The sequence below is a fragment of the Varanus komodoensis genome, unplaced genomic scaffold (assembly GCF_004798865.1).
Source record: "Varanus komodoensis strain SLA01 unplaced genomic scaffold, ASM479886v1 scaffold22, whole genome shotgun sequence".
Classification (NCBI taxonomy): domain Eukaryota; kingdom Metazoa; phylum Chordata; class Lepidosauria; order Squamata; family Varanidae; genus Varanus; species Varanus komodoensis.
Window position 1 is genome coordinate 19,480,247 of NW_025335606.1, and position 13,333 is coordinate 19,493,579.

Genomic DNA, 13,333 nt, shown 5'->3' on the forward strand with positions numbered 1-13,333 from the left:
ACTTCAGCTTGGAGAAGAGGAGACTCAGAGGGAATATGTTGGCGACATACAGGTATGTGAGGGGATGTCACATGGAGATGGGTAGAGACCTGTTCTCCCCTGCAGAGTAAGGCAGGACGCGCTCCAATGGAGCAAAGCTCAGGGAACCAAGGTACCCATGTAGATGCCAGGAAGCACTTCCTGGCAGTTAGGACCCCAAGGGTGTGGAATGGGCTTCCACGAGAGGTCATCGAGGCCCCATCGTTGAGGGTGTTCAAAGATAGACTGGACATGCGCATGATGGGCATGTCATGAGCGGACCTGGCTGGAGCCGGGGGTCAGACTAGATGGCCCAGGAGGCCCCTTCTGACTCCCTTTGTTTCTATGTTTCTATGACTCGTGATTCCCCAGTCACAGTAATCTGAGGATGCTTTAAATGATATTAGCATCCTCCAACAAGGCGGCAACACATGTAAAGGAGCAGTCTTAATCCTATGATGAATTTGGAAGCAGAATACTTTTTATTTTCCCAGTATTTTAATAATTAAACTGGTTTTATTTTTGTTTTTATTACTATTTTAGATGCAATGTACTTTTTTTTAAAGATCTGTGTGGTCATTGTTATGGGTTTTTTTGGTTCGGTTTGGTTTGCTCTCTGTAAGCTGCCCAGAGACTTTTTTAGTAATTGGGACGGCATACAAAAACATCAAATAAATAAATAAACAATCAAACAAACAAAGCAATACATTTTAAGTTCTGACATTGACTATTTAATCAAGAGATTGTTCCTCTGCATTAATCAAATTTTTAATTTTGGTGCTAATTGGGATTTTCCCTTTAAGAATGGAGACAAAAGGAGGCAAAACAGTTTATTTTACCAAGTAAGTTAAGTTGGTGTAGGAATATACAAGGCTGAATAACAGTTTTATAGTGCTGTAACAATTTGCACTTACTTACAGTAAGCCAGTCCAATAAAACCACTCATATTACTTTGTATTTCCTATTATTTCTTGCTGACAAGGAAACATTGGCAACCAGACTCTCTTAAGTTCACTGTAAATGACTACAGTAAATTCTGCATTTTCACAATAAAAACCAGTTTTTAAAACTTCTATATTTCCTATTTGACAGGATAGATATTTTGAGCAGCACCTTGATTTACTTATTCTTAATTTTTTAATTCTGAGAATTCCAGTCATGATTCTTTTCTTTCTTATTCTTTTTTATTTTATATGCATTTAAATTTTGAACAGGTCTGGAGAGAGAGTTATAAAACTTTAACATTTCAGAAACACATGTTAATATTGCATTTGCATTTCCATTCATTGCTCCTTTGCTAAGTTTGCTCTGATGAAATACTTTAAGGGGCTGTTTATGTCATTCTTCTCCATCTCATTTATGGTGGAATGGAAGGAGAGGAAGTGGAGGTGGCTATGGCTAGAAACTATGAGGATGGGGACTGCAGCAAAGATAAAGATGCCCTGGGGCATGTGTTTGTGAGTACCTGGGTGTGAGAAGTTGGCAGTACATGCTTCTTTTGTAAAAGATTCCTTTATTGAAAATTAAACAAAAAACAAACATTTGGAAACATACATTTAACATTATCTATATTCCTTTCCCCTCCCACCCATAGATTGAGTTGCATATAATAAAATCTGAAGCCCTTCAGGATGCATGTTGGTTATATAGAAACTGTTACAACTTTCTTCTTGATTCTTACATATATTGTGTTTTATTTGTTACTGTGTATTATACTAGCTTTTTCTAGGAAACAATAGATGTTGTGAGGAATGTCTGAACTACATGAACTTTCATACTGGTTGCTTACTGTACCTGAAGAAACATCTGCATGTTGTACTACAGAACACTAATTTTATGAATGATCAACATAAGATCCCAGTCATACCTCAAAATATTAATTATCTATAATTGCATACATGTTAACTGTCACAGAACAAAATGGGAATATGCTTTGTTACCTTGATAAATAGAACTGTTGATGTTGCTTGGAAGCATAGTTGATCAACAAGAGAACAAGAAAAGTGGTTGGTTTTATATTAAAGTTTCTTAGCAGCTAACATGTTTTGAGAGTAAGTCCCATTGAATTAAATGGGACATTTTGAATAGACATGCAGAAGACTATGTTGTAAAAGGGGAAAAGCTCTTCCAGAGTAAGCTCTTTTCAAATTTTGAAATGCTGCTATTTTGTTTATTTATTTGATTTCTATAATAACAACCCCAAAGCAGCTTACATCATTCTCCTCCTCCTGCTCTCAATCTTATCCCCACAACAACAACCCTGTGAGGTAGGTTGGGAGAACCTGTGACTGACCCAAAGTCACCCAGCTGGCTTCATGGCTGAGCAGGGACTAGAACCCAGATCACCTGAGTCCCAGTTCTGCACTGTTAACCACTAGGCCACACTGGTTCTCACTGGTATTTGAAAATGAGTGTGTACAATATTGCAGCCCAGTGTTCTTCACTCAGACAATGTGATGTGTAATTAAAAGAAAGGGGGAAAAAGCAGAGAAGAAATACACCAAAGGATTGAGTTTGCTCATGGCTGAACAGTGCTGGTTGAACGGGAATGGAAAGCTGGCTTTGAGGTGGACTGGAATTAAGACCCTGGCTGCTGGAACACTAACAATGAGCACTCCACCGCTCAACATTTTGTTGCACTTATATTATGGTATAATTGTCTAGAGGCAAGCTGTACATTTGGCCAAAAACCAAAGATATAGGGAACAATATAGGGAAGATACAGGGAAGAAGTAGAGTTAGCTGGCAATTCCAATGTCAGTACAGCAGAGTATCCACTCTGGGTTGGCTGAAATCCAAAGGAGTGATTAGTGGTGCTGAAGACATTTTGGAGTTCTGGTTCAGCAACATGGGTAGCTTTTTTAAAGTTCAGCCTGAAGCCTGGAGTGAACACCTCTCCCCACCTCTGCCTTCACTAACATCTATTTAGTCCACTGCATTTTCTTTAACAGGTGCAACCAGTTGGCTGAGGGCATCAGCATGTCATGGTGGTAAAGGCCATCCTTGGTTGTTTGTCTACAGTATCTCATACTGGAAGTCCATGCTGGTTGCAGGCTTTTTCTCACCCTTGGGGCAAGATACCATCAATGGTTCCCCTCTTTAGTGAGTCTACTGTTTTCACCATCACTGTCACCAGCTGCTCTCCTTTTCTTCAAGTTGGTAACTCTTCTTGACTGGCACAGCACCATTTTATTCTTTGTCTTGGGCAGCCAAGGTCTTGGGTTGGCCATAATCATGGTTTATAGTAAAAGATAGCTTATGCTTTGTAAGTCCAGGTACGCTTGGAAGCTATGAATGAATGGAGCTAATTCCTCAGCCCCCTACCTCCTTACCTGTGGCTTTTTTTTTGGTCTCTTGTGTGAGTATTTTCTTGAGAAACAGGTATGCCATTGTACCCACTCCACTGGTGCTTCTTCAGTTTTGATTTGCGGGGCGGGGGGGAGTATGTTAGGAGACAAGATTTCAGTTGTGGAGCTGACTTGCTTCCAGGCACTGGCTTCACTTTTTACTGCTAACATGATCTACAAAAGGAGCAGCCTCAATCTGTCCCTTCTAGGACAACGGCTATGCCCTTAGGTGCTTAGATGGGATGTTTTGAAGCTTAAGGGGATGGAAAGAGATAGGACAGCCTAGGCATAATAATAAAGAATAGGTTGCCGACTTGATGCAGCCTACAAAATTCAGAATGAATGTGTCATATTTTTTGATACATTGGTGGTAATGACTGAGAAAGTCATGACTGGGTCACAGGATGTTCTTTTCCTTAGCTATGTGTATATGTTTAAAAAAATCCAGACCATTAACCACATTTTAGTTGTTTATTGGTTCAGTTCAAGAAAAGATGGTCACATTTAAGTATCAGTAGCAGTTAAGTACTGTACAAATTTAAGAATTTTCTTTTGTTATAGTCTTTTGTTGAGACAAAGTCCTAGAGATCTCCCCAGTTGTCAACCAGCTCAATTTCAGAACCTGTTTCAGTCTAAGATGCCAGATAGTTACTAACAAAGACTGCACTTTTTCAGAGCAAATGTTCTAAAACTTTCAAACAATATGAGTTTCCCCCTTTTTTCAGAGAGGTGAGGAAGTACTATATTTTAGAGATGCAGCATAGGTTTCTCCTTTCTTGTTCACAATTTAAATTGTTATTGAAATGTTTTTATTTACAACGTTTTATTTATTTACAAAAACGCATACATTTTTAGTCCAAGAGTTTTCAGTTGTTGGTAGGTAAGCTGCTTCTTTCCTCTCCCCCATCCTTTCCCTCTGTCCTCCATCAGTTGTATTATTATTACTAGGGTAATACATTACTTGTGTCACTGTTTTAACCCACTGGGGTAGCCCAGTGTTTAATGAATGGGGCTGCTGGATTGCCTTCGAAAAGCAGTGCTTGTGAGAAGGCCGCTTGGAAGGCGAAGTCATGCTGGAGGGAGACTCGAGTCAACCGGAGCGAGGTGACAGTTCGTTACGAGAGGGCCGTTTGATTGGCCGCGGCGGCAGGCGACGCTTCCTCGAGGGCGCTCGAGCCGAAACCGCCCGAGAATGACAAGGGCTCGTCTTCCCAAGGCGGCGGCTACGGCGGGGGGGTAGGGTGGGGTGGGGGTTCTGACGGGAAATGGCGGTTGAGAACCGTTGAGCGAGTTTTCCCCCACATCAGCTACGCGTGCATGCGGGGGGGATGCTTTGGGGGCTGGGGAAGACGACGTCTGGGAGCCGCTCAAGTGGAAGCGGCAACTATGAAGAGAAAAGTCAGCGTTGGATGAAAGACAGGAGCGAGAAACGCCATAAGTTTGGACTCCTCGTGACCGGGATGGGAACTCGGGGTGCGCGAGTCGCTTGAAGCGGACACACTTTTGAAACGGCCAACTAAGGGCGGGAGCGGGGGCGAGGACCGAGACGAGGCAGTTCGTCGGCTTTAGGCGGGACACATATGAGGGGGCGGGGGCGCCAGCGTCGGTGATGGGGTGGGGAGTAAGGAGTCGTAGAGGGGGCTTTAGCTTGGAGGAGGAGGAGGAGGAGGAGGGAAGAGGAGGAGGGTGGGGGGAGACAGCCTCTCCTTTAGCTCCGCCCCCCACTGCTTTTCTTCCCGGAGGCGGCAATTCTCATGAAGCCGCCGAGAGACTGGCTTTGTCCCAGAAGGGGGCGGGCAACTCTAGGAAAAGGGCCGCTGCACCAGGCAACGACTGAGAAGGCGGAGCCCCGTCGCGCGACGGGGACTGGGGGCGGAGCGGGCACGAGTGAGGAGCTCTGGGGCCTGTTCTGTGTCAGTCGTCCGTGTGCCTGTGTGTGTGCGCGCGGGAGGGGGAAGAGAGGACTCGAGCCGCTCCAGGACCCCCCCCTTCCCGTAGCGCTTGAGGCGGGGCTCTCTCCTGGACACCTTCTCTTCCCTCCCCCTCCTATTCCTCCCTCCCCCAACCTCCGCCATGGAGGAGGCATCCCGGCTGCTCGCTGGGCTCCAGCCTCCTCCCGGAGCCGCCGGAGATCCCCCGCCCCACCGACTCCAAGCGCCTCAGGGCCCGCCCCAGCCCCAGGCAGCCCCCGGACTACAGGACACGGGTGACATCTTGCAGCAGATCATGGCCATCACTGATCAGAGCCTGGATGAAGCACAGGCCAGGTAAGGAATATGTGGCAGACGATCCGTTCTGGGCGCGGGTGTGGGACTACTGGGGTGTGTATTGGGGGAGGTGGCGTAGACTTTGACATGACATTTTTAAATGCGTGCTCGAGGACAGGTTCGCCACGTATCTGATTCTCTTACAGAAGCTGTCTTTGGCCTGCCACAGTTGTACAAGCACTTGAAGGCTTGTGGTTACAGGAAAGGGGGGCTTTCAAAAGTAAGGATTTTGGAGGAGCTTTTAATGCCAGGGTTTGGGGTTCCTAGGTCATGGCTATTTAAAATTTGGAGCTTTTGGGTAGGGGAGATTGGGCCTAGGCCCAAGCATGCAGGAGCTATGTACATCTGAAACTTTGGGTTTATGTGAGTGCATGTGTCCTGGCATCTAATTGTGCATTTGTAGACAAAAGGTTTGGGGAACGTTGGGGGTTTTAAGGCAGTAGCCTCAGCTCTCTTAACAATATTAGATGCATTTCAGATACTGTGCCAGGCAGGCATGGGTCTGTCATCAGGTCAACCAATCCTGACTCTTTGTCAAGTGTACCTGTATGTTACATAAGCTTGTAAATGTATTGCTATTACATGTATTGCTACTTTGTATTTGCAGATGGACACTTAACAGTGTAAAGTGTGAAGAGGTGTTTAGAGCTGGGGTTTTGACACTGGATTCTATCTAATGTCTGACCTGGTGACAGAGGCCTTCATTTTGGGATCTGGTGGAGGATCCAATAATCTGTAAGGGTCTTCCATTGCATGTTGATCAGCAGGATCCTTAAGGACCACTGAATGTTAACCTGTTGGTCAGTGTCTGACTCAATGTGTAATTGAGTTCCCTGAGCAAGATGTGAACTAATCAGTATTCCTTGTCAAACATTGGTGCAGTCTGTATAGGGAGAAGTCAGACCCCAAGTTATAATATTAATCTTTCTGTTTTCCATGCACCCACAAGAAATGCTAGAATAATACATTCTTTTTGGGGTGGGAGAGGACCAATATTGAGAGAGGGTGATGCTGCAGTTTAAATGGTACCATGGTCAGTATCTTTGGTGGTATTGGTTGGGTGTGAGGTATTCACAGGAGTAAACACAGGCTGGTCCACAAAAATAATAGTGTAAGTGCAAGTAGACACAGTGACTGGCTTGTAGATTTGGGATGAAAATAGGTAAATTAATCTGTATCCTTGGATCAGGTAATCAAGTCATCAAATTGTGCTTCTTGTATGATGTATCTGCTATGGTCTTTACTCTGGCCTGGGATCTGGTACAGCTTAGTGGCTGTTATAGTCATTTTCTTTTCTTTTCTCCTGGGGACAAATCTTTGGGGGCAGAATGATTTATTTATGGCTCCACAATAGCCATAATACCCATATAGCTATTGCATAGGTAACTTGTTGAATAGTTCTCCCAAGATAGTGACCTTTAGTTAGTACTAACCTGAGCTGCATGCTGTTAGGAACATATTTGCATCCAGTTCCAGATTACTAGCTTTCTTCTGCATATGGTTGGTTGCATAGGAATTAATTTTTTTAAAAATGGAGGGTTGTCTCCTCCTTTTTATGTATTTGCTTATTTTAATGCATTTACTTTGACTAGGTTTTGGTGAGGCACAGTGTAATTTTGGTGAAATTACATGGTATTTGCCTACAGAGCTAACAAAATAATACTTCCATATAATGAGTTTAAAATTGGCATAATTTAGAATTCTTTTTGCCAAATCAATGCCATAAACTAGGAGAAAAGATAAATTTTTGGCATTTTTTTAAACCTGCTTAGCTTCTTTATACAATGTTCTGTCTGACTAGTTAACACTAGTCAGGGCCACACAGAAGGGCCATTCATTATTTGCTGTAGCCCATAATGACACACACATCCATCCCCCACCCCATCCATTATGGGTTAAGTTTGTGCACTGATAATTGAGTTTGTGTAGATTTATAGACTTGCAAATAACTTACATGCCTCCAAACATTTTTACTAATTTACATGCTGATCCATGGCTATTTGCTTTTTGTGGTCAAGAAGAAGAACAAGAAATAGCTTCAGAGCCTGCTTGCCTGGTATTGATTCTGATGCTGCTATAGGTAACTGGGCAAATGGCTGCTTTCAGGTGCTATAAAGTTGACTGGATAATGTTCTTTTAGCACATTCCCAGCTAGAAACTCAACAACAGAGTTGGCCAAACTGAACTGAGTAGTTGTATGAGGGGGGAGTTGCAGGTTGAAGTAACCACGTAAGTCCTTTGCCACATGCCAATTTTATCATTTCACTTTGGCTGTGGGAACTAGGTTCCCACATATACATACAATGAATTTAACTGGTTAAGTGGCCTTTTTGCTCCATTAGCTTTCCCTGCAATTTGAAAGAAATACCAAAGACTTGTTTGTTCATCACTTAAAATGATGCTCCATATGCAATTTTTATTGTTACTGTATATTTTAGGCTATCATAAACATATTAAGTTATACTCAAGGATTTTTCAGATCTTGAAATGGTCATCCCTGAAATGGTTCCTTCAGGTGGCACATATTTGTTAGACAATTTTAGTGATGTGCAGTTAGTTGAACAATTTATCTTCTATGAATTGTGCTGACAGGAAGTGAAAGTGTTAGAAAAGCAGAGCCATGAGCTCTAAGTCCAACTCTTGACTGTGCTAGGGTAGAACTATTTATTATAGAGCAAGCTTATAAGTAGCCACTTGCCTAGTAGTCTGTGGTAAATGTCATCCTGAAAACAAGTAGGCAAGGGTATTTTTTATTTTCTTTTGGTAAATTGGAAGGCATCTAATTCTTTTATTCCTTGAAAATAATTTATATGTGACAAATGACTACAAGACTTATGTTGACTATGATAATAATCTGTAGGCTAGTTCCTTGAGTAAGCTTTTTTGTTAGGGTGTCACAAAATATGTGAATTCTTTTTTCTAGAAAGGAAAACAGAGTAGTAGACTTTCCTAACATGACCTTACTGAGGATGCTTCTCCTTGTGGGGGTGTATATGAGGAAGTAAGGGATGCATACTTGTAGGATATATGTGTATGTATATGTATTTTAAAAAGAATCTATAACAAGGGATAGAAGTAAGGGACTGAGACCTGAAACATTCCTGCAAAAACTACCAAAATCTGTATGTTTGTAAAATGAGGTTATGATTCATAACTCATAGAAATTTCTATTTTACACAGATTCTCAGAAGCAATATTCGGTGTTTCCATAACTTAGCTGCACAGAGATAGAAAGCAGAAAGCCTGAACTGGATAACCAGTGCATTGTATTTCAGGGCTGTCTGTCAAATAACCTTTTCTAGAACCTGTCAGCTTAACCTGTGTCATTCCTACAAGCTCCATGAGGACTGAGATGCATTTGTTTAATGAGATGCTGGCTTGAGAAATGCATCTTCCTTTAGGGAAGAGTGACCTCTCTTGTGTTTCTCATGGGACTGAAATTAATTATAGGATCTAACTAGCCAGATACAGGAGCAGCTTGACAGTATGAATTAGCATTGTTTCAGCTACTTTCTTTGCTTTGGTAGTATATATTATTTGGTAGTAATCCTTTTGATATTGGTAATAAAATAGAATGTGTTGATTAATAAAAGGTGGACCATGATTCCAATTTGTGTGTTCACTGCAGGAAATACTGGTATACATGGAGCAGAATAATTACTGTATGAAGTGTATGGCCGCCCTCTCATGAATTAAATTGATGATAATGACCAAGTTGGTGAAATCAAGGGAAAAGTTCTCATCCTCTTCTTCTGAATCATCCAAAGTCAGATAGACTGCTACACAAACAAAAACATTAAGTCTAAATGATATGCCATCTATGGATACATGATCATGCATGCATATTGGAACCCAGATTCAGTTAATGTTCCCAACAAGTTTTTGTATTTCATGTGCATCTGTACATTATTCATAGGTTCAGTGCAAACCTGTACTTAGTTCAATGGGACTTAGTTTCAAGTAAAGGGATTAGGTTTGCAGCCTTTGTATATTTGTTGCAAAAATACAACTGTAACACAAAGTCCAACATAGATGCAGCAAAAATGTTAAAACATGTATAGTATGGTGCTATCTTAAGTTTGCATCTGTTCACTCATGTACAAGAAAGGAGAATCTCTAGGATATGCAAAATTATAATTTATTCAGCTTAGTATGTTTCCATTACAATTGTATTTATTGCTTAATATGTATCCTACCTTTCTGCCCAGAAAAAAATGGTACTCTGGGTGGTTTCCAATCACACATAAAACTTGCATTAAAACACATCTGTATCCTTGGCACTGTGAAACAAACCATCACATCATGTTTTGTTCTGTTGCAAAGCAATTTCCAAACATACATTTTTCATTATAATTGAACACATCTTTAGAGAGTCACTCTTTTCATTCCTGAATTGTGCCTTCCATCTTTACATTTTTTCTAGGTGCATTTATGTGTCATTTCCCATGTTCCTTTAGTTTTTGGTGCATGGCAAAATGCAGAAAGGACTGACTGTAGGGTGCACTTTCATGTATCATAGTATTGTGCACCAAAGCATCAAAACATTGCCTGCACTAGAGCAGAAAATGGAATGAGTTATATGTAGGGAGACTTGTATCCCCCAAATTAAAAGATTAAACACACACACAGACAAACACACTACAGGAATACCCTGACATTCATTATTTCTTATGAAAGGAAAACTGCCACAATGTTGGCATGAATAGGCTTGAGGTTTGTAACTCTTGGCCAACTCTGTGTATGGAACCTAATCCAAAGACTATACACAATGTGATCTGACTCTATTACTACAATTCTCAATGTTTAAATTTAGAATCAAAAGCAAGCTAGAATGCTTGAGGGTTTAAACATCTTACAACACTTATTGGTATTCCACATGTAGGCTGATATTTGTATCAGCAATGAAAAAATTAGTATTGAAACTTAAACAAGACATGTATTTTTACTGCTTCTTATTCTTCCTGGTTAGTGGAAACTGACAAGCTGTTTATGTTGTGCTGATATAGGGGTAGAGCACTTGTTCTTTAATGGCCTTATTGGCTCTTTAACAAGACAATCCTTGCCTGCTATCAATTTGGTAGCAGTCTCTACCCATTAGCAGAATAATAAAGGTTGTGGAAATTATGCCAGTTGTTAGCAGAGTAAGCAAAGTTATGCAGTAAGTCTGGATGTTTGCATCTGATGTTCTGTGAATGAAAGGGACTGCAGGAGTCTTGCATGCTTGGCTGGGTGTGGAAGAAGGCACTTTGTGTCATTTTTTTAACATTTGTTTTGCCAGACTGTACTCTGTGAGTGCTGAGAACTGTGGTATGCAGGCTTTCAGGAATACCACTATGAATTTATTCAATTGTTAGGGTATTTCCTTGTTTGTTTAACTAGGAAGTTCCATGTTGTACCAAAGTGTTACTTGCCAGTCCACCTAGATATTTGCCACTCTGGAAGACAACAGAAGGCAAGCATCAAGGTGGACTGGCCCATGACACCCTAAAACATAATAGAACTTCAAAAATTAATGTATAAGCATTAGCACTTAAAAACAGCTATTTGAGATGCAGTTAAAATTGAGATGGCTCTTTTGCCTTTCTCATTTTACTATACAGGATTTATGATACTTATACCTCATGATTAAGATGCCATATTTATTTTTCTTACCCTCAGATAAACTTTTCCAAGGTACCTTACAAAATTAAAAGAATAAAAGTTCAGTAATGTAAAACCATACAATGTAAAAGGAAAAACTAAAAAGAGCATCATAAAACCAATAATCAAGAATGACATTCATAAGGGAAAGATCATGATCAAATAAATGAATAAATAAATAAGCACCAAAATGACAACTAGGTAAGTGTTCAACAGAGAGGGCATCACTACCTTTTTCAGGTCATACTTCTTGTATCTCAGATGACAGAGCTACTGAAGATCCTGGTGTTAGGGTAGGCTCATGTAGAGATAGGCAATTCTTCAGGTACTCCAGTTGTAAACTGGGCAGGGTTTCAAAGGTTAGCAGTAGCACTTCTATTTGTACCTGGGAATGGACTAGGAGCCAGGGTAGCTGTTTAAACATCAATGAGGTATATTCTTACCATCTGGCCTCAGCTAGCAGATTAACAGTGATATCCAAACTCTTTTCAAAGTTAATTTTTCAGTGAGAGTAAATGGATCAGCCTTTTCAGTTGAGGAGATTTTGCAAATGTGAAGTTCAGGTAAAGTCCCAGAACACCATCAGCCTAAGGATGAATATTGAACTTTGTAGCTATCTTTCAGTGGATGGGTTTGCACAACACACTAAACCAGACTACTTCAGTCTGGCTCAGAAGTTTCCTAAATCTGATGTATCTGATACTGGAATGCCAGGGGCAGGGTGCACCCTGCATCTATCCTTGATTCTCCTGTAGATATCTCACAGGACACTGCAAGAGCATGGAGGTCCCCCCCACCCCCCGCTCTGCTGCTGCTTGTTTGTGCCATTGTTGATCTTGGCAGAAGTAGACCTTACAAGCTATAGTGAGGGCTATCAGGCTGCTGCTGATGTCAACAGAGGTGGCTTGCTCATGAGACTGAGATTAGCAGCAGTTCTATCCTGCTTTGCAGAGTGTAACAACTTCTGTCTGGTGCAATTTGCAGTGGCACAAGGTGTGGGGAGCCTGCCTATGCTCTGTTCAGCCCACACCCAAGTAGGTTGTGCACAGCATGATCCCAGGGAAGCCTCTAACAGCCACCCCAGGTGTCACTTTGATATGCTGAGGGTGGCTATTAGCAGTGCTCACTCAGAGTCACCTGGATGGAACAGTAAGCCTTTTTGCTACTCTTGTCAAGAGATCTGTAGCAGTTTGGGTCACCCAGGCAAGCTCTGGGGTAGCTTTTAAGCTTAGAACAATCAATCACCTGTCAAGGTGACTTGTAAGTCCAGAGGTGAATTGTGAGCATATAAGTCACTCTGAAGAAGCTCTGGTAGGTTTACACAACACAAACAGCTTCCCAGGTTTATTAAACAGGGGAGGTTGTCATGTGATGTTATTTAAATACACTTGGTAGATATCTTCAAGCAGCCTTTGGAGAGTTTCATTCAGAATTTCAAAATTGTTTGCTGATCAATGACAGAGAGTGCTTCTATTTTGTGAAGTTTGTTATTGATGGTTATTAATATATTTGGATTTTGAATTTAGTTTATACAGGGCAATTTTTTGAAGTTCATTATAGTTTTGGATGGATGAATTGCACACCCATGCAGTTAAGGATTCACTGTTTTAACATAGTTTTGTATTCTCAGACATTTAGGTGGTGTCTCTCTCCTGCTGAAGGAACTAGATTTTATATTCTCCGAAGAATCAAATGGTAAAGCTTTTTGATGGTGTGGTGGTAACATATTCAGATTGCTGGTACAGAGTTGCATGTTGGAATACTTCTACCTCACACAAAGCCATTCTACACATAAGAATATAGCTTGCTGGAGAAGGATAGGTTGAATACTTCTCCTTGGCATGCTAGCTTTGTATGTTTAGGACTTTTTTGTGGCAGAGCACTAAAGCAAGCTGTTTCTAGTCTGAAGTAGTACAGTTCAGAAGAATGGGTGGCACATGTTTCTACTGAATAGCTAAGTTTGGTTGGTAGAATTGGACAGTAACACTTCAAACTACATGTCTGTTGGGATGTCATACTTTAAAATTATAAGAGGGTTCCTGCTCTTATATTAATTTAATT

The 13,333-nt window shown here is 41.2% G+C and overlaps 1 protein-coding gene across 4 annotated transcripts in view; it reads left to right on the plus strand.

Moving 5' to 3' along the window:
* Positions 1–5,242: 5,242 nt before the first annotated feature.
* The window catches only part of PBX4 (PBX homeobox 4), a 31,704-nt gene continuing 23,613 nt past the window's right edge, over positions 5,243–13,333 (plus strand). Inside the window, exon 1 of one of the 4 annotated variants that reach the window (XM_044431215.1) lies at positions 5,243–5,632. In XM_044431215.1, coding sequence (XP_044287150.1) covers positions 5,439–5,632 — 194 coding nt within the window. In that variant the 5' untranslated portion in view covers positions 5,243–5,438. The remainder of the gene's footprint in view (positions 5,633–13,333) is intronic. The other 3 variants (XM_044431214.1, XM_044431212.1, XM_044431213.1) reach the window with 3 other exon arrangements.